Here is a 22,674-nt window from a genome sequence, read left to right as displayed (position 1 = left end):
GAATTGACAATCGCAGCCAATCACCCTATGGGAAAACATTGTTATTGGCTGAGATCATCTCTTCTGAGAATGTCAGCCAAGGAGGCAGATCACGGGCAAAGCCAGGACCAGCAGACTGGAATAAAGGTAAGAGTTTACTATTAAGGGAGTACATGGTGGTACATGGGGGTTAGATAGTGTTATTAACACTACAGTGTCAGGAATACATGTTTGTATTTTTGAACCTATAGTGTTTCTTTAAAGGAACACTATAGCTTAGGAATAGAAATATGTATTCCTAACGCTATAGAGCCCTAGTTACGGGTGACGCGGATTCAAAACCGCCCATAGGAAAGCATTATTCAATGCTTTTCTATGGGGATATTTTTTGACGCTGGAGGTCCATAAGGACGTCCAGCATCAAATAAGTGTGATTTACTCAGTGTAAATCGTGGAAGCACCTGAACAGAGAAACAGCCACTAGAGGCTTGATTAACCCTGCAGTGTAACAGCCACTAGAGGCTTGATTAACCCTGCAGTGTAAACATAGCAGTTTCTCTGAAACTGCTATGTTTTCAGCTGCAGGGTTAAAATTAGGGGGGCCTGGCACCCAGACCACTTCATTGAGCTAAAGTGGTCTGAGTGCCTATAGTGGTCCTTTAATTCACAAGGAATTTCACTTCCTAACATGGAGGTAGGGGAAGGAGATATTTGTAACCCTTGGCAGATATGGGGAACATATGAAACAGCAAGGTCTAACCTCTGAGCTCACCCTGCTTACAAGAGGCTATTTAAAAAATTTTGTTAATAATTTATATCTCCTTTTTGCCAGGCCTATTTGCAGTGCAAAGCATGGTGGTAAGACCAATCTTTCATTTTTTTACCTTCCATTCAATGAAAAGGGTTGGCAGATGGGTAAATCCCCAGGGTTTTAATGGATGACCAGAGCACTTCAAGAAATATAGTCTATTATTTTTTTTTCATTTGAGACAAGAGGTGGAGATGTATCTGCAAAAATCAAACTAGTAAAAAAAAATACAATGCAGTTCCCTTTGATGTTAACAGATACTGCAAGGCACTGAAGGTGGTGATGATAGTTGACATGATAATATAACGCTTGAGAAGATAATTTATACAAAAGGATATAGCAGGTTATTGTGTCAAATGTATAACTGTGTTTTCAAATGAAAACCATTTGCAGTAACGCGTCTTCAGTGTAACCAAAATAATTGCAATAATTAAGAATGGATCTGTAACTAACATTTAAATCTAAGAAGTAGGAGAAAATACCATTAAGCATAATTTACTGGATAAATTAAATTTACTGTTTATCTGCATTATACCAGCTACTAAAGATTTAAGCTCTTATTCAACATAATACGCAATACCGACAAATCCACATGGCAAGTAAAATGAGCTACAGCACTAAAGCACATATTAATGTGCACATTCATTTGCTTCTTGTTACTTTACTCCCCAAAAACACACATAAATGTATTTGTTTTGCAGAATGTTAGAACATTTAGGTTATATTGTTACAGTGGTTCAATTAAATGTCCATTCAAAAAATGTTCATTTAAAAGCAATCTATTAACAAGATCAATTAGTTAAATATTCAGGAAAGCATGATATATAGCTTAGATGAAGTGGGAGGCAGGCAGCATGGCTCATGCACTTTATATGTAAAATTACAATATTTAATTTTAAAAAAAGGTAATCACACTATTTTATTGAAACATATATGCAATTGTCTTTTTAGCATGGCTGTAAGAATGTGGAGATATGTCTCAGCTTATGATTAAACTCCATAGGGCAGAACATTTGGCATATCATTGCACTCCTTTAGACACCCTACACAAGAGATGGTCCTGCTGGATACCTTCAATCATAGAGCTAGATTGAAAGGGACACTCTAGTCAGCCAGACAACTTCATCTCAATGAAGTGGTTTGAGTACAATGTCCCTGTCCTTTTAACCCAGCAATTTAAACATATGTCTAGTAATACATCCACTAGAGGGTCTTCAGCTGCACAGACAGAGTAAACCTCAGTCACTTGATGCGGAAACACACATAGAAATGCATTGGCTCAATATTTTCCTATGGAGAAGCTTGAAGGAGCGTTAGGTCCCCAATTTTCCTCTACCTCGGCGCTAGCAAAAAGTAAGTAAAAATGTTTTCTTATTTTTATTGCAAACGAGGAGACTATTTGTGACTAGGGACAGAGACACTATATCGTGTAAAAAAAAAAAAAAGGATTCCTAAAATTTTGATGCCTTACATTACACAACCTAGTACGATTCCTTTTTATCTACATGCTACAATGATAAGGATAGCCATCTTTAGGTATCGTTGGGATCTTGCAACTACTCTGGAAATGATAACACATAATGGCCAACATTTAAACAACAAAAAGTCCAGAGGCACTTTGTGGCAAGTAAGAACACAGAGGTACAATGACACACACAGGTACAGTCAACTAGATACACACAGATTAAAGCAAAGACACAGATACATACTGTGACAAACTGACATACGCAGTAATAACAAACACAAATATTTCTAGCCATCTTCCGGTATGCCCTATGACTACACTGGTAGTTCTGCCCCTGGAATGCAGAACACGTCCTGGGAAAGAAGAACAAAACATTGGACTGTAACAGCAAATTCGGGACAGTTGGCGACTGTGAATAACACATATATATTTCAAGAAACAAAAATGTCTATAAATGTCTGCATGGATAACACTATCCAGAACACAATGACTGCACTCACAAAGTATTCTCAGAAAGAATATGTGAAAAAGTAAGACGTACTGTGAAAGGCACATCCAATCAAAATGACAGTTTTGAAACAACCTACCAGTTTCACTTCTTCATTTATGTATGTGTCATTCAACAAGAATTCAGGGTATCCAACTTTGGCCATCACAGTTTTTGCCTAAAAATAAAGAAAATAGTAATTGAATGTTTCAACTTAATCAATGATTACTTTAATATTTTATGTTGTGTACAAAATAACTATGAAAAATATTTCTTGATCCTCATAGGATTTTTTTTTTTTTAATTCTTTATTTTTCCGTGCTCGGTTGTACAGATAAATAACAACTGACATCTTAGCATATTTTCAACTTTCAAGCATGTAACTGTAGCTGTGACATTTGTTTTTACGTCATTGTGATTATTAGGGTGTTTTTGAGATGTGTTTGGTAGGCACATTGGTTTTTTATGGTCATGTTGGGTGACATGCCCAGGGCTAGAAAAATGTTAGCAAGTAGAATGTTGGTGCGTGTTGCGCTCCCGGGATACTACAGGATTAAGGTTACAGGTGTGCTCTTTTAGTTTCAGGAGGGTATAATGCTGCATTGAAGCTTGCACATTCGTGTTATCAGGTTGGTCTTTGCGTAGGCAATGCCAGGGTGTGTGCGTTTATTGGGAGTTATGAGCGGTGTGAGCTCCAGGTGTGTGTGAGCTGTGGTTGGTGCAGTGTTGCAGTGGTGGTCCGGCATGCCTAAGGGTGACCCTGTCCTAGGGGGACAGCGGCGGGGGGGGGGGGTGTTTCGGACGCCATTCGTCTCTGGACAGTCTGATGGATATAGGCACGTTACTTGCTGGGCTGGAGGGGTGTGTATGTTGTGTGTGTGTGTGTAGAGATAATAAAATAAAAATAAAAAGAACAACTATAAAATTTAAACACAAACACAAAACAGAACATTATGCAACTGAATAAGAGTCTGTAGCCTCTTCTTTGGTAGGGATAAAAGTCTTGATATACAGTTCGGACATGGTGACTAGTTAGCCGTAGGGCTGAACTAAGGTCATCTCAGTGCCTGTCGTGGGTCAGGTATTCGAGGGCTGCAGGCTCGTCATCGCTTGTCCGGTTGAAGTGCTAGCCATTTGGTCCCAGGTTGCGCCTTGGTCGTCTTCTGTAGTGCCGTGTGGCCCCGGTTGGAGTCTTAGGGCGGTCAGGAAGGCCAGAGCTTCCATCAGGGAGGTGAGGTTGTGAGTGTTCCCTTCGTGGTGGACGAGTAGGGAGCCGGTGTTGCCCCATCTGTATGGTATGTTTGCTTTACGTAGGGTGGTCGTCACCGCACCAAAGGTTTTACGTCTGAGTAGTGTGGCTCTGGTGAGATCTTGAAAAAACAAAAGTTTTGCATCCTCAAATTCTAGTGACGTTTTGCCCTTCAGGGCAGTCATTATTTGAATCTTGTCATGTATGGTGACACAGCGTAAAATGACGTCCCTGGGGGTATCTTGTGTGATGCGGACAGAGCTTGTTACACGATATATACCGTCCAGAGTGATTTTCTTTGCTACCGAGTGTGGCAGGATCCTTGTCAAGAGGCGTCGCGTATAGTGAGGCAGTTCTTCAGTGGGGATGGTGTTGGGTATGCTGCAGATTTTTATGTGTGTTCGCCGCTGTCTGTCTTCAAGGGACATTATTTGGGCTGCTAGTACTTGCTGTTCTGTGTGTAGCTGTTGAAGTGAGTTTTTCAGGGTGGACATATTGTTCTGCACTCCTGCTATGTCTGTTTCTGTAGTTATGACCCGGTCTGTGACTGTTTGCACATCTCTTTTGATCAGGGCTATGTCTGCAGCCAGTAGCCTCTGTATATCTGCTAATAGCACTTTTAGATCCCCTTTAGTGGTGGGGGCTGAGTCTTCTGGTGAGGTCTGGGGGTTAGTAAGCCCAGCCTGGGGGTGCTGTGTTTCTGGGGTCGTTCTTCCCTCTGTTTCTGGGACAGGGGCCATGTTTTGCGGGTGGTCCGCGGGCCTTGGCGCGGTTTGTGCCGGTCTCAGGAGTATTTCCCCAATGGTCCTACCTTGGGTGTTGACTCCTGCAGGGGGTTTTGGAGTGCGGCGGCCCATGGTTGTCGTGTCCGGCTGTGAGTATACCGGATAATCGCGGCCCTCTCGCGGTCCGCCGAAAAGCGCCTCGAGGTTGAGGGTTGAGGGCTGGTGTGGTGTGGTAGGCCGCAGATTTGAGCCATTGCCTGGTTTGCTTGGCGGCTTGAAAGAACGGCATCAATCCGTTCGCCCCGTTATCGTGATGCTGGGTGAGTGGTTTGTTTGGGCGGATGGGCCCTGTATGGGGTAATATTTGGTAGATTGTCGGCGGCTATCCAGGAGCTGGGAGAAATGGCGTCCGTTCAGGCTGGGTATCAGGCCCTGCCCCCTCCCCCCCCGGTATCAGGCCCCGCCCCCCCATCCTCATGGGATTTAGAATAAATAAATACACAGAAAAAAATTATTCTTAGCAACTTTTGATTATAAATACCTCTCAAAGTTATCTCTTTCCATTCTCACCCAGACGGTTTTCTTACCCTTAAGGACCAGGGCTGATTTTACATTTCTGCTGTGTTTGTGTTTAGCTGTAATCATTTCCTCTTACTCATTTACTGTACACACACATATTACATGCCATTTTTCTCACCATTAAATGGTCTTTCTAAAGATACCATTATTTTCATCATATCATATAATTTACTATCCAAAAATGATAAAATATGATGAAAAATCTTTTTTTTTGAAAACACATTTTTTTCTAACTTTGACCCCCAAAATCTGTTATGCATCTACAACCGTCAAAAAACACCCATACTAAATAGTTTCAACATTTTGTCCTGAGTTTATAAATACCCGATGTTGACATGTTCTTAGCTTTTTTTGCACGTTATAGGGCTATATGTACAAGTAGGACATTGCTGTTTCAAATATATATATTTAAAATGTATCAATAGTGACATTGTAACATTGTTATATGTCATAAATCTCTGAATCACACCTCACATGTACATATTTATGGGGTATAAATATATGTGTCATTAAACAATAAATATATATATATATATATATATATATATATATATATATATATATATATATGGGGTATGGCCAGTCATTTTTAGTAGCCACTGGCCAAATACTGGCCAAAGTTAGCATTTATATATGTTTGTGTGTTAAAAATGCAAAAAACAATTATGAACGCTAACTTTGGCCAGTGTTTGTGACTAAGTGGCTACTAAAAAAGACTGAACATACCCCATTTGCAATACTTGGGTTCTCTTCTTTTGCAAATGGTATGAAATCATGGGGGTACTTCTCATTCCTGGGCTACCATACGCTCTCAAACACAACATAACCAATCTGGCAAATTTCAATGTGAAAAAACGGAAAAGCAAGCCTTATATTTGACCCTGTAACTTTCAAAAACTCTATAAAACCTGCACATGGGAGGTACTGTTATACTCGTGGAAACTTCACTGAACACAAATATTAGTGTTTCAAAACAGTAAAACGTATCACAACAATGAAATCATCAGTGATAGTGCCGTTTATGTATGAAAAATGCAAAAAACTTAATTTTCACTGACAATATCATCGCTGTGATATGTTTTACTGTTTAAACACTAATATTTGTGTTCAGCGAAGTCTACCGAGTAAAACAGTATCCCTCCACCCCCCCCCCCCGCCCCCCCCCCCCCCCCCATGTACAGGTTTTAGGGTATCTTGGAATGTTACAGGGTTAAATATATTGCTAGCAAATAAAATTCTCTGGACTTTCAGCCTGGGTTGTCAAATTGCAATCAATAAAATGACTTAATTATGTAAAAATATTACATAAATATGCACATAGAATTTAGATATATATACATATTCATACATTTGAAGTCTACGTGTATATTTATGAAATTATTTATGTAATTATGTCTATGGACACGTATATTTCGTTTTTTTTTTTTATATTCTTTTTATTGGGTTTATCACCATAAATCTTTTACAAAAAAGTACATAAAAACATTCATACACAATATCTATAAAAAATATTCATACACATAGACACAAAGACTTCCCCCCCTCCCCCACGAGAGCTCATCATACTACCAATTTCTATTACTTTTTTCAGATGGTAATCTCATTACCTTTACATTTGTATTAGTTTTTTTTCCCAAATTGACCATAGGCTCAAATTATCATCCAGAGTCCTGCAGTGATCCTTTTCCATCTTAATTTGATAGATCATCTGTATTATTATCAACTTTATATTAAAGACGGTATTTCCCTTCCAATTTCTTGCTATTATTATTTTACATGCTATTAAGCAATGAATAATTAAAAATTGATTTATTTTATTTAATTTTGGCCATTGATAATGTAATAGCATTGTTTCTGGTTTTAGAGGTATTTCAACACCACAAAGTGTGTGGATGATAAGTTGAGCCCACTGCCAGACAACAGTCACTTGTCTACAGGACCACCACATTTGAATGTAGTCTCCTTTTTCCTCTCTGCACCTCCAGCATTTCACATCCTTGAGTGAATCAAATTTAACTATTTTGGTTGGAGTCATATACCATTTGTGAACTAGCTTAAAGTGTGTTTCTATTAATATAAAGGAGTGGACAAATTTACTGATTTTTTGTATATTGAATATCCATTCATTTACTTCTATATTGATTTTTAGTTCCATATTCCATTTTTTTATAACGTTGGGGAGGGCTAAGTCCTCCTTTTGTTCCAACATTCTGACACACCTAGAGAACATTTGCTTTATTTTATTGTGATGTAACATTGGTTTTAAAATTTCATACATCTTACCATCTTTTACTATCTCAACTTTCTCCAGAAAGTGTTTTACTCTAAGATAGGTATATACTTCATTAACAGGAACCTTAAACTCTTCTGTCAATATTTTATAGGGTTTAATTTTGCCCTCCTTAATCAATTCTTTTATTGTATTTATTCCCTTTTCCTTCCATGTTTTTAAGGAGATGTTCTCTATGCTTGCTTCTATTATGTCTATTCTTTGAAAATCAAATATTTTATTGGTTAAATCGATTTTCTTCCTTATCTTTTGCCAGACTGGAATAATCTGGTCTAGAATATATGATCTAAATAAATTGTCTTTTTTGTTCTTCCAGACTAAGTTTAGGGAGTCGTTTAATTGACTTGATTCTATTTCTGACCACCACCATATTTCCTCTTTATTTTGATTTATCTGGGTAATCATAGCATGCATTATGATCCCTGCTTCATAATATTTTCTTATATTTGGATATCCCAAACCTCCCTTCTTTAGTCCTTTTGATAATATTCCATTTTTAATTCTAGGTTTCTTTCCTTGCCATACGAAACTAGATAAGGAAGTATTGATCATTGTCAGCCATTCATTAGGGATGCTTAGAGGGATCATTCTAAAAATGTAGATCCATTTTGGCAGAACATATGATTTCAAGATATTAATTCTTCCTCCCCAAGATGCTTCTATTTTTCTCCATTCTTTCAAATTCTTATTAGTTTCTTTTAAGAGGTCCATAAAATTTGTTCGCATAATATTTTTTGGATTTTTACATATTTTTATTCCTAAATATGAAAACGTTTTTACTTTTATAAAGTTATAGGTTTTTTGGTAAAGATCTATTTCTTGACTTGATATATTATTGTATATAGCTATTGATTTTGTTTTATTCAATTTGTAATTTGATACTGAACTATACATTTCAATTTCCGCCATTGCGTTTACTATTGATGTTGACGGATTATTTAGAAAAAGAATGGTGTCATCAGCATAAAGGGAAATTTTCAATTCTTTCTGTCCTACTGTATATCCCTTGATGTTTTCATTATTTCTGATTCTGTTAGCTAATACTTCTATTGTCATTATAAACAATAGGGGAGACAGTGGACAGCCTTGTCTGGTTCCGTTGTTCAATTTGAACCAGTCTGCGCATATGCCCGGGCCAATTGTTCTCGCCATTGGATCTTTATATAGCGCCAAGATTGCGTCAAACAACCATCCCTGTATGCCTATTTCTTCTAAAGTAAGCTTCATAAAGTCCCAGCTGACCCTGTCAAAGGCTTTCTCGGCATCTAAAGACAGGATCAGCATGGGACTTTTTTTGCGCTTTGATGTATCTAGTGCATCTATCAGACGTCTGATGTTATTGCTTGACATTCTATCTGGGACGAACCCTGTTTGGTCAGGATGAATGATTTTATTTATTATTTCTTTTAATCTACTAGCCAAAATAGAAGAGAATATCTTTACATCTACATTTATTAATGATATTGGCCGATAGCTCTGTACTTTTGTTGGGTCTTTCCCTGGTTTCAGTATAGGTAGAATGTTTGCTTTGAGCATTTCTTCTGGGAATCTGCCCTTTTTAACTGCAGTATTAAAAGTGTTTTTTAAATGACCTATCAGTTGTGATTTCATTACTTTATAAAATTTGTTTCCAAATCCATCTGGGCCTGGGGTTTTGTAGGTTTCTAATCTGTCTATTATTATATTAATCTCTTCTTCCGTAATTTCTTTATTTAGCTTTTTTACTTGTATTTCTGTTATTTTATTCAATTTTGCTGCTTTAATATATCTTTTTATTTTTTCTGATGAAGTGATTGTTGATTGACTATATAAATTAGCATAATACTCATTGAATGCTTTCCCTATGTGTTCTGGGAGAAGGGAGATGCTATCATTAGTTATTATTTTGTCGACCTTATTTGATATATTTTTTTTTTCAACATGTTCGACATGATTTTGTCTGCTCTATTAGATTTATGATAATATTTAATTTTAAGTTTATGCATATTTATTTTGATTTTTTCATAAATTTTTTCCTGTATCTCGGCTTTAATCTTCTCTATTTTTAGCTGATTCTCCTTACTTGGTTTTACATTGTTTGTTTTATTTAAATTGTATAATTCGATGTAGAGATCTTGTACATTTACACCTTTTTTTTTTTTCTTTAATTTATTAAGCATTATGCAATGTCCCCTTATTACTGCCTTAAATGAACACCATAAAGTATCATTCTCCACTTGTCCGTTATTATTTTCTTCAAAGTAGCAAGTAGTCATTTTATCTATATAGTCTTTATATTCTTTTTCTGCCAGTATTGATTCATCTAACCTCCAGGTTGTATTCTTACAGCACTTAGATCTTTTTCTATTTAATTCCAGGCACACGCTATTATGGTCTGACCATATTACTGTTTTGTTTTCTATTTTATGTATTCTTTCTATCAGTTTTAAATCCCCAAAAATAAGATCTATTCGAGAATACGAATCGTGGGGCCAGGAATAAAATGTAAACTCTTTTACTGCGGGATTATTGAGTCTCCATATATCAAATAAACCTTCTCTTTTTATCAAATTACTAAAGTTCCTTGCGTTTTTTAATACTTGTTTATCCCAATTATTATTATTTTTTTCAGAGAACTTATCTAATAATGGATCTTGTATACTATTAAAATCTCCTGCATATATCTTTATTCCCACTGCTACTTTCTCAACCTTATTTACTATTTTTCTCAATAGGCATACGGGATTTTTATTTGGCAAGTATACATTGATTAGGGTGAAAAGTTCATCTTCTATTGTGACTACTAAAATAATATATCTCCCCTCCAGGTCTGTTTCCATATATTTTATATTTATTTTTAGATCTTTTGCAAAGAATATTGCTACTCCTCCTTTTTTTCCCTCCTCTCTAGAGGAACAGATTTTTAAGGGGAAGGACCTGCTATTCCATCGTTTTTCATCCTGTTTACGCCAATGTGTCTCTTGTATCATAGCAATTTGAACCTGTTCTTTTTTTAAGTAATCTTGGAAAGCTTGTCTTTTTTGGGGGATATTTAAACCTTGAATATTTAATGTGATTATTTTAACCATTTTCCAAAGTTTTTTTTTTTGTTTTAATTAACCTACTGAGCTCTCGTGAACAATACAAACACTTGACATTACAATACATAACTAAAATATCTACAAGTATCTTCAACACTTGGAGTATATTTCCACTCATTCCAAGACTCTAAAAAGAGTCAAAAAACACTTTTCTAAGTGGATCTTACTATCCACTAATAACCTTTTCCAGGTTACAGCAGGGGAGGCTGTTTCTCGGGTTTGGAGGAGCCCACCTAAGACTTTTCATTTCCCTTTTCCTCTCTCTTCTCAACACTCATCATCCCTCTCCTCCTACTACTCTCTAAAGTATTTACTTTTACTCTGCTTCCTTTCCTTGAGGAGAGAGATAAGGGGTCGAAAGAGGGGGAGGGGGAAAAAAAAAAACGCTCTGGAGATTATCTTACTTTTTCTTACTAGATTATTTCCTATTTCCCTCTTTTACCTTATTTTCCTACTAATCTAGAGAAACTCATCTCTTTGTTTCTTTAGTCGTTTGGACCCTTTTAATTTATCACTATTGTTCTTATATCCTTTAAACAAAACAACACTTCTATATTGCTATTCTTCTCTTCTATTCCCATTCCCCTCTCCTTCCCTCTTCTATATACATTTAATTTTCACACCTCTCATTTCTTTTTTTTTTCCCTTCTTTTCTCCACCTTATATTGTGTTTCAATACTCTTTTAATTGGTATATATCTTTTGTGATTTAAAGTGCCTCATTAATTTTAATTCTTTCTAATTGTTTTTGTGCAGATTATATATCTGAGTGTTCCTTTTCCTCTTCGTTAACTTTAATGTTTCTTATTTAATATCGTGTGTGTTACCTTGCGTAAACCTTAATTTAGTGAAAAAAAAAAAAAAAAAAAAGTGACCATTTGTAATTTCTCTTCCCTTTACTTTTCCCTCTCTTCACTTTCCCTTTTAGCTGTGGTTTCCATCTTATGCTATCCCAGTGTATATCGCAATATTTTTATCATTAATTTTATTTCTTTCTATCAATGTGGAAATTGTGTTTCTAAGTGCACCCTTTTCTCTTCGTAAACTTTGATATATCATACTTAATATCATGTGCTTATCCTTGCTTAAAAAAAAAAAGAAAAGGTTTAAGTCTAGAAGTTTTTTTTTTTTTTTCTTTCTAGTTGATTTCTTCTTTTTGAGTAGAGTCTATTTTATGCTTTTAAATATTATGTTTTTAAATATTTCAGTGTCCTTTAGAAGTTTCTAGATGTCTTTGGGTCAATTGATTTTTTTTTTTGATTTTTTTTTCTTCTTCTGTTGATCTCCAGCAGCTTCCCTCTTCTCTCTTCTTCCCTCTCACTCCTCCTCGTCTCTCTTCCCTTTTTTTTCTTCTTCTTTCCTTTTTTATTAAGTTATTTCTCTTTCTTCTTTATCCATTCTTCAATCTGGGATGGAGTCGTAAATATCTCGGTAATTCCTTCTGTGATAATTTTTATTTTACAGGGGTAGATCCAGGAGTATTTGATGTTTGAGTTTCTTAGTGTATTTGTAACTGACATGAATTTCTTTCTTTGTTGTCTAGTGTAGAAAGATAGGTCCTGAAATATCTTGATATCACCAAACTTTTCTATATTACTCTGTTTTTTCCTAAATGCATATAATATTGCTTCCTTAAACTGGAAGGACTGAAAATGGATTATTATATCTCTCGGTGATTGTTGAGGAGCTGTTCTAGCTTTGTTTAAACGATGATATCTCTCCATTTTGGTATTTAGGGTCGGCAAATCTAAATTGAGTGTTACCCATAGAGTATCCAAGTATTCAGGTATTTTATCTTGTGTTACTGCTTCTGGGACATTTCTTAATCTCAAATTGTTTCTTCTTGAACGGTCTTCTAAGTCTCCTAGTTTTCCTTCTATTTGTCTCACTTGCTTATTCAGCTGATCATTTTGTTCTTTGTATGTTCTGCTTTCAAATTCTAGGGCAGTGATTTTGTCTTCACTTTGCTTTAATTGTTCCAATATTTCTACAAATTGTTTTTTTGTCTCAGCTGTATTTTTATTAAATTCAGCTGTTATTGCTACCAATTGCTCTTCTAAGCACTGTTTTAGAAAATCTGCAGTAATGTAGTTTTCTGTTTGACTGGACAGGCTTTGAATTGATTCTTCACCTTTTGATGAATATATATTTGAGATATCAAGATTTTTTTCTTCATTAGGTTTTTGTCCTGGTGAGAAAAAGTTTATGGAGGCCTTTTTTTTTTTTTTTCTAGTTGTAGATCTTGTTTTGCTGCTTTTTTGATGGCAGCTTTTCCTGATGGCTTAGTTGCCATGCTCTCTCTGCCTTTGTTTCACTCTTCACTTATTTATTTTCTTCTCCTTTCCTTTCCTTTTCTATTTTTTTTTTTTTTTTGAGGGTTTTCAAATAGAGATTATTCAAAACTTTTCCTTTCCTCTGATGATTCTAATTTATTAGTTAACTCTGTGGTTTGATAAATAAAGTTTTTTTTTTTTTTTTTTTAAGTTTTTCTTTCCTTCACCCCCTTTTCTCTCCCCTTATTCCGTCCTAAATAATAGTAAAAAATATTTTCGATGTCAGTTTTTCCTCCTCTCTTGATCTTCTGTCGGTTCTACCCCCCGTTCTACAGTTATATAAAGAAAGAGGAAGTACTTAGCTTGTCTTCTTTTTCGTTCTTTTTAAAGCCGGTTGTATGCGGTTAATTTTCTCGGCGTCCTTTAACTCTTAAGGCATCCTGGGGTGCTGCTCCTGTTCGCGCTCACACTGATCGGACCGGTAAGTCTGTACCCTCTCCCACGAACTCACGGACTCACAATCGCAATCGGTCTGTTTGCTGTCTGTCAGCACTCTGTTCGCTCTCCTGCACCGGACTCGACCTGTTTTCTTGCGACTCCCACGACCCTTACAAACGGAGCACCTTGCTTCTATCGCTGCCACAGAACGCTGCGTTAATCCTCCATTACGAGTTCAGCCTCCCCGCCTCAGGATGCGTGCGTACCACCGCCCACTTCTACGTCATCACGCAAACGCCAGTGTTTTCTGGACACGTATATTTCGTATTGTTTTTATTTATTTATATATATACAGCACTACGGAATCTGACGGCGCTTTACAAATAATAAAAAAATAATAATATACATATATATATATATATATATATATATAATTTCATTCTTAGTGTATTTTGATATAAATATATATATATATATTAATATCAAAATACAGTTAGAATAATATTACATTTATATATATAGAATTTATTTTTTTATTTTTTATTTTAATTAATTATTTATTTTTTATAATATATATATATATATATATACACAATATATATAGTTATTATATATATATATATATATATATATATATACGTGTGTAATGTTACTCTAAGTGTATTTTTATATTAATGTACGTATATATTATTAAAAAAATACACTTAGTATGACGTTATATATAAGATAAATATGTACATATTATATAGATATATATCTCTACATTTATAATTATATTTTTATTTATTAACATATATTTTTATTTATTTTACAGATGCAGGAAAACTGCCTGTCATTTCAGGCAGTCCCCCTGCAGGCAGCACTTTCAGAGCAATCACATGGCCCGCAGGGGCCTTATTTGCCAAGCGGGGACTGTCTGGGCTGTCAGACAATCCCCCCCAGAACGAGAGGAACACTGATTGCCGGCGGGGGAACGGCAGCGATTGGGTAAGTAAGAAGGACTTTGAGGAAGTACTAGGTATGTCTGCGGTCGTTAAGGACCGCTTTTTGTTGGACGTACCTAGTAAGTCATCAGTCGACAAGGGACTAAAATGAGCAAACAATTGCTTGAAATATAAGGAATATAAATGCATACAAAAATTATATCACTTCCAGTTATTACTTTTTACGTTGTTTAGCCATATATTTTATTACTTTATAGTTTTTTTAATTTATTTTACCTGGCATCCTGACTACTAACTGCAGAGACTGGATAAAGAATCCTAGGTGCTAGGTGGGGATTATACCACCCACTCTGTAAAGTGCGAGCGATCCATCTACACTGAAAATTGTAAGTAAGGTTTTTATCTTCTTTCTTTACACATGTACTTACCTAGGGAGAGCTCTATTGTGCTTCTTTTCTCTTTTGAATGGTTTACACGGACTATGCTCTGCTGAAGATGGGCAAGTGCAATTCAGCTATATAGCCTACAAGTGGGGGTTCATACCACTGTGTGCTGTTCATACTAGATATAATCCAAGCTCTAAAAAACATGAGTTGGCAATTACATACTTCTGTGTTGCCTGTTTTCCCATCTTAATTGGCATATTACACTATTGGAGTTTTTAAATTTTTTCGCTTGCTTTTACAGGTTGATACAGCTCCATACCATGAAAAGAAGTGTTACCTGGGTCCACTATCAAAAAAGGTACACACTTTATGGACTTATTTTTATTTTTATCTTTTTTTCTTGTTTTATTTTACTAATATTTTTTGTGGCTATTTTAATTCTAATTGTGTTGGCACTACCTGTTACTTGTTTTCTTTTTACGCTATTGTTTAGGGGTTTGAGGGAATCCCCTATTTTCAGGAGAGCTGCCCATTTTTTTTTTATCTTAGTTAAGTTATTTAGCAAGACACACTAATGGAAGTACAAGCTTGAAGAAGTCCAGCAGCGTTTGACATAAATATATATCATTATTCATACATCATTATTCATCCAGAATCCTTTGTGGTCTGTTAGACAACAGGCAGTCTATCATATTTTAGCATGATCCACTGGGAGCTGATAACATGTAAAAAGACAACCATTTATTTACCTTGTAGGCAGACTACTTCCAATGGATCAATAAGGGGATACTTTTAAAGTTTTCTATTTACACATAAATTATCTATACATATGTAGCTATATGGTTGTATATCTTTCTGTTGCCACGGTGATTAACATCTCTGCATGTGTTTTAAAGGAACAGTATAGCATTAGGAATACAAACCCTATCCCTATTTATATATAGCCCCTCCCCTTTTTACAATGGTCACATGCTGTTTATAATAAGAATATAAAGTTGATACTTTCCATTAAATATGTGCTCTGATACCATCATATTAAACTGTAAATAAATATGTGTGAGCTATAAATGTTGTTGGTAAAGGGTATTTTAATTGTTCAAATGTCACACTCTTCATACTACTTAAGATAATGCTATGTTTGTTTTTGTTTATTTTTGTATCTTTTTATTATGGTGCGACAAGGTAACTGTATTTTTCTTTTCTTTTTTTTTTTAAACTCTCTCAAATCCTTTAATTTCTACACATTCTGAATAAAATCCATTGTGGCATTAATACAATAGGGAACCGATTGTTAGTTAGTCTATGTCAGAACATGAAAGATGAGCTTTTTCGTTTTTTCTGCATAGTAACATCTGGATGTTTCGTGACAGGCAATAAATAATGCCATATGGAGCAGCCTATTGTGTCAAGGTGCAATGCTGAGCAACTTTATGAGCATCCAATTACTTTATAAACAGAATGATTCTGATTGCAGCAAATCGAGAATCCACCAAGCAAGAGTGTATTGGAGGTTTTTTTCACGAAATCTTTCAGAAAAAAAGTAGTGTACAAATATGACTCAATTTCATGGGTTCCGTTTTCACATAATACTTAATTTTAAAAAATTAGACTAGCCAAAATAATCTTGGTACTCAATACCAGACCACAAGTTTCTGATTGCATATATCTGATACTGCTGAATACTGATGCATTATAACTGTGTGGTTTTAGCTGTACATTAAGATCTCTGATGAAATCCCAAAATGTAACCGTGATATTAACAAACTTTTAGTGAGGATAATGTTAAAGCAGTATTGTGCATTTAAAATATATATATATATATAATAATAATTTTAGACCCTCTATTTCCTATATTTTTGTTTCTTTGTTTATTTATCTTAGTGTTATTTTACCGTGACTACTTTTTCTTACATAGAGCAGTAATTTGTTCATCTTTGGAAATGGGTTGGAGCGTAAATGGACACTTTAGTCACCAGAACAACTACAGATAAGTGTTCTGGTGAGTATAGTCAGACCCTGCAGACTTTTTCATGTAAACACTGTCTTTTCAGAGAAAAGGCAGTATTTACATTGCTTCCTAGGGACACTTCCGTGTCAGTCACTCAGACGGCCACTAGAGGTGCTTCCTGGGTCAGTGCTCCACAATGCTCTGCATGGAGACACTAAACTTTTCCCAAAGAGATTTATTGAGTCAATGCATGCTGATTGGGTAGAGTGGCGTTTGGCTCCAACCCCCAACCCACTTCCTTGGCTGTGATCATCAGAGTTGACAATGTCAGCCAATCCAATGCTTTCCTATAAGAGAGCATTAGATTGGTTGAGATTGTCAGTTTTAATAATCTCAGTCATGGAGCAGGATCCTGGGTAAAGCCAGAGCTGGCGGACCCCCGTAGTGCTGGAAAAAAGGTACCTTTTCTACCTTTTAAGGTGTGCAAGGGGGCTGATATGGTGTTTTTAACACTAAGCAAGATAATTTTTTCATTTGCCATGGTAATTTACCCACAACCTATCAGTCAAAAGAATATATCAGAAGGGCAAACTATACATAATGACACAAAATGGCATCAGATTGATATGGAAATTCATTGCACGAAATAAAAAGATAATAACATAGTCTTCTCTGTCAGTGTGCTAAAGGGAAACATGTTTTTGGCTCTATCTTTCGGTATACCTTCTATTAACATAATAAGAATTTGCAATCAGCCATCCATAACCTACACTGGCTCTATTCAAACCAAACACACTCCATTCAGTGCTCAGTTGTTCTTTCTGCAAAAAGAGTATCTGTTTGTGACACTTTGTTTTCCAGATGTACCTTGATCTTGTGTTGTCTACCATTGTATCAGGACTGTCTGACCATTCCCCTGTCTGAACCACATATAGCTCTGAATTAAAAAGCATACACCAAGTGTATGATGACTGTAAACTCCGAATGTTATAACAGTCAGGTGGCAAATACAATGGAGTCACTTGGCATTTGAGACCACCTGCACTGTGCAACTCACCTAAGGAGAACTTGCTGCTTGCACACATTTACTCCAGTGAATTTCAACAAGATCTCTTACCCAAGTATAAGCTGAGGGCACTGAAATCTACAACTTCCCTGGAGTGTGGATAACACCTCCAATTGCAAATTTTCCAGTACCCCCTTCTTTAGATTGTCTCCATTATGACATTACAGATTTATGATGTAACATACAAGAGGCAGCATTTTTTAAGAGCAAACAAGTAAAGGGAGGAAGGGTTATAAAAGGTATCCTTGGGCAGTAGCCTCTGGTCTTTTTTTACACTTAGCAACAACCTTCAGTATCATAAATGCACTACGGAATCAATGGCATCAGACAATCAAAAGGTACCATCAAATGAAACCCAACAGTGTAAAGCTTCATGGAATAACAAGAATGTAGTACATCATCACCAAATAATGCTAGTATCATAAAGGAGACACAAAGCAGCAGTCAGCATCATAACTGCTGTTCTTTTATAAAGATGTTTGCTGGCAAATAACTGCTCCGATTGAAGCATGCTTTTCAAAACAAAGAAGTCATATATTAAATATATTCCTATTTAGAGATGGTTTGAGTTATTTTACAATTACATTTTCTGCTAAACATGAATACAATTACATCTGAATAAAAACTACCAATAAATTATATTTTAATTACAAAGTTATGAGTGATTTCATTATGGAGATTGATTTCACTTGCCTTTATTAGAAAGACTGTGCAAATTTTATTTTACATAGTTTATTATTTTTTTAGCTACTATTTTAAACAAATCAGCCAAGCAAAGTTGATTAACTACTATTTTTCTATAATGGCAATTAGTTAGTGCAGAACAGAAATAATACTGAAATGCTAGCACTATGGAGAGATTTAAATAATAAATATATTTGTATAATCAGCAGCATTTCTGTTAAACATAAATAACATTTTAAGTGAATTGGTTACACGTGATTTATTTTCAGATTTGTATCTATGAGCATTTTTAGCTGTAATCGTTGTATTAAAGGAACACTAATGGCACCATAACAACTTTATTGGGCTTAAGTTGTTGTGGCGCCAAGAGCTCCCTGGCACTAGCTTACTTTTAGGGCTTAACCCCTTAAGGACCAAACTTCTGGAATAAAAGGGAATCATGACATGTCACACATGTCATGTGTCCTTAAGGGGTTAAAGCAAAAGCAAATGATTAAACCCTAAAGTCTTGTACCTTCCACTTCTCTCTGATTTACTAAAGTGAGAATCGGAGTGAACTTCAAATTTCCAGCTAGTTTGCTATTTTGTTCCTAAATTTCAAATTAATTTTGAGTTCTACTTTATACAGCTTTTTTGTTCTTGTTACACTTTGTGTAAATACCCCAGTGCACATGAGCTTTCTATATACATATGTATACTTCATATTTTATTGAAAAATTATTTTACTTTGATGAGAATAGATATCAGTTTATGGAAAGACATTGCTTCAATGATACTAGGGTCTACATTCCTTTGTATGAATGGATCAATCTACATATCTAGCAACTAGTAATCTTTCCTGGGTCCTGAGTGTGTTTTGGAAACCAGTTTAATTATTTTGTTGCCGGAGATGTAACCCCACCTCTGGCTGCATCACATGGCATTACCAGCCAGCCTCAAACAAGAGTTTGGGGCTAATATCAGTTGTGTTCAAATTCTGAAGCACAGACACTCTTTCATTGGAGGAGAGAGTCCAGTTGATGCTCTTATTCAATGAATGAGCGGCAGAATCGACATACAGCTATTGCCTATAGACGAGACCCGGCAGGACTAGGTGGGAGGGCAAACTATTGTAAAATTCGAACAACTGAATGTCAGCAATTTGGTTCCAAATTGTGCTGTTTGTAAATAGTCAAATCATAGATGTTATATGGAGATACAGCTGATTTCTACAGACAACCAAACTATAGCCATCAGATGGAATTGCATTTTTAGTTGAAATAACCAAATCTGTTTTACGAGAAGACAAACTGATTAGAGCAGCCAAATCGTGACTTCTGAACAGGATTTGGCTGCTGCTTAGTTTGGTGTTTGACTTTAAGTGAATGTAGCTCATCATTTACTATCAAAACAATAAAAAGTTAGTTTTGTTAAAGGAACACTCCAACATTTGAAATAAATACTACACTAGGTTAAGGTGTCCTAGGTGTCCTAAAAAAAAAAATAGTTACCATCAATCCAGTGGGAAGATTGTCTTCTTACTGCAATTTCAGTCCATCCTCTGCTAGATCATCACTAGTGATGATCTCCAGACCAATCAAATACATCTCATAGAGAAACTCTGAAAGCTGGGAGACAGGGTGCATGCACGACAACCAGTGCAGACCACAAGCAAAACTTCGCATAGTGAAGCACCTAAAACAAATGCTTTCCAATGAGAAACACGCAAACACACTTTGAGTGAATGTACAAAGTGAGGAAGACAAACCTCCAAACTGTCAACCAGATACACGGACGTTTATAAAAATGTTGATTTCTCATGAAATTGGCACTTTTATAAATTAAGATTAAGCGAACATGCTTGTAACCTCTAGAATACTAAAACTGAAGTGCTTTAGGGGCTTAGAATGTGCCTTTAATCATTTCACTGGCTTCAAATCCTTACTGGTAAGGGTAAATAGGAGGACATTAACGGGTGAAAATTCTTTTGGATTACATACATAACTGCAAAGTAACTAAGAACACAGCAAATCGCATTGTGTGAGGGCAAGGTTGAAGATGAATGGGGCACATAACGCAGTTTTATGTCTTGACTGAAAGCATTAATATTGTAGTTATAAAGATATTGAGCAGTTCCAATCAATCAACTGAATAGTGTACATTAACTATTAGTATCTCATTTCTAATGTCCTGGTTACCTTAATTCTGAGGTTTGGAGAACAACCCTTCTGACTTATTGCAGGTCAAAAACTGATATACAGGAAGAAAGAGAAAAATAAAGCCAATGCATGTTACTGTTCCATTAAGTGACTGTTATAATGAAATGTCTCTTAAATGGTGAAAAATAAAGAGTAAAGCATAGTCAGTAAAACAGAACAGAGTCAGGGAACCAAAAAAAAAAAAGTTTACATTCATAATCTAGTCAGGCTTATAAATAGAGAGTGTACGACACACCAGGTTAAAAACTGAAAATAGCATTAGCCAATTCACTAAAATATGCATTGTCCTGCTATAAGTAATTTAGTTTAAATCTAGTGAGAGAACATTAAAAAAAAGCAAACACGGAAAAAGAGCCTGGGATTTGGCTTATAGATTAATTCGATTTTGTTGATAATAGTTATGTTTTTGGAGCAAGCAGTATTGGATAGAAGTTAGAAAGAAATTATATTTCTGACAGAATACAAACGAATGGGGCATTAAACTTACAAGCAATTTTAGCAACAATAGTGTAGAATTTTTAGACTTGAATATTTATGTGGAACAGAATGTACTAAAGACCTGCACCCATTTCAAGAAGGTTGATGTCAACAGTTATATAGGGGAGAATAGTTGTCACTTCTCCCCTTGGCTACTAAACGCTCCCAAGGCACAATTGCTTAGAATCAAAAGGAACTGTACAGACCAACACAAATTTTACGAACAATCAGAGAAAATAATTAACGATTTTAAAGAAAAGGGGTACGCAGATGATCTGTTGAATAAAGCCCTCGACGAAGTAGAAAATAAGGATAGATTAAAATTAATAGAGTATAAGGGCACTAAAGACAACATAAAACCACAGGAATTAAAATTTATCTGTGATTTTAACCATAACAGCAGACGCCTCAAAAAGATCATACATAAATATTGGCCAATTTTAAAGAACGATCCAGCTCTAAATCAAATACTCCCTGACACACCAGATATAGTATATAGAGGTGTACCGAATCTTAAAAGCACTTTAGTCAAAAACCACATACTGTCAAGAAAACTGACAAATCATTTTTTTAAAGAAAAGTCTGGTTTTTATGGATGTGGCATGTGTGGAGCCTGTAAGAATTCTAAAAATGGCAGAAGAGTAGTGAGAAATTTTTGCCATCCACAAGAGAAGAACACTAAGTTTAAAATTAAAGAGGTCATCACTTGTCACTCAACTAAGGTAATCTATATGATTACATGCCCCTGCGGGCTAGCATATATAGGAAGGACGACCAGAAGCCTGAATACTAGAATTCAGGAACATGTTAGGAACATCCGAAATGGGTTTCTACAACATAGTGTATCTTTACATTTTAAAAATTATCATAACAGTAATCCACATCTAATGGAATTTATGGGAATTCAAAAAGTAATCGGAAATTGGAGAGGCGGTGATCCCATTAAATTAATTGGACAAGCAGAGATGAAGTGGATTTTTAATTTAAACACTATGTTACCTTATGGTCTTAATGATGATTTCGAGATATGCCACTTTTTATAAGATTTTTTGGAGACATTTTTTTAGAGCATTTTTTTAAAGAAGGTACTTTTGAAAAATTTTTTTTGTAAAAAATTTTTTGTAGAATATCTTTCAATTTTAAAATAAATATTTTGTATAGATTTACGGATTTTATCCTTTGAAAAGAATAGGTATACTTTCTGCCTTTTTTAGATATGTCTAATATCGATGCTATTTCCAATATTATAGACATAATATACTTAGTGGTGAGAAATCATCATGATAAGAACCATTTAATATATGCTCTATGGTCTGTTCTTGAATGGGGCTAATACCAACGATCTCTTTTTATATGTATTTATCAGTTACTAATAGTTTGCTCTCTTTTTGTTTATAATGCTCAAATGTGAGCATATTGTGTCAATAATAGAAAAGAATATGGACAATAATATGGACATGAACATTGCCAATACTATGCCCTTTAACAAAATGGGGGCTTGAAGTTTGAAGGATTAAGAAAATCCGACAAAGACTGCGCATCACAGGAAACGACATCGAATCCCACGTGACCCGGAAGAAAGATATCATTGAATAGTGA

The 22,674-nt window shown here is 35.4% G+C and overlaps 1 protein-coding gene across 1 annotated transcript in view; it reads right to left on the bottom strand.

Moving 5' to 3' along the window:
• PHEX (phosphate regulating endopeptidase X-linked) overlaps nucleotides 1–22,674 on the bottom strand; it is a 231,325-nt gene that overhangs the window by 44,088 nt on the left and 164,563 nt on the right. The window contains exon 13 of the mRNA XM_063450262.1: nucleotides 2,840–2,917. Coding sequence (XP_063306332.1) covers nucleotides 2,840–2,917 — 78 coding nt within the window. The remainder of the gene's footprint in view (nucleotides 1–2,839; nucleotides 2,918–22,674) is intronic.

Source organism: Pelobates fuscus, chromosome 1 (genome assembly GCF_036172605.1).
Source record: "Pelobates fuscus isolate aPelFus1 chromosome 1, aPelFus1.pri, whole genome shotgun sequence".
Lineage (NCBI taxonomy): Eukaryota > Metazoa > Chordata > Amphibia > Anura > Pelobatidae > Pelobates > Pelobates fuscus.
The sequence above is the reverse complement of the archived record's forward strand: the minus strand, read 5'-3'. Positions and strand labels throughout refer to the sequence as shown.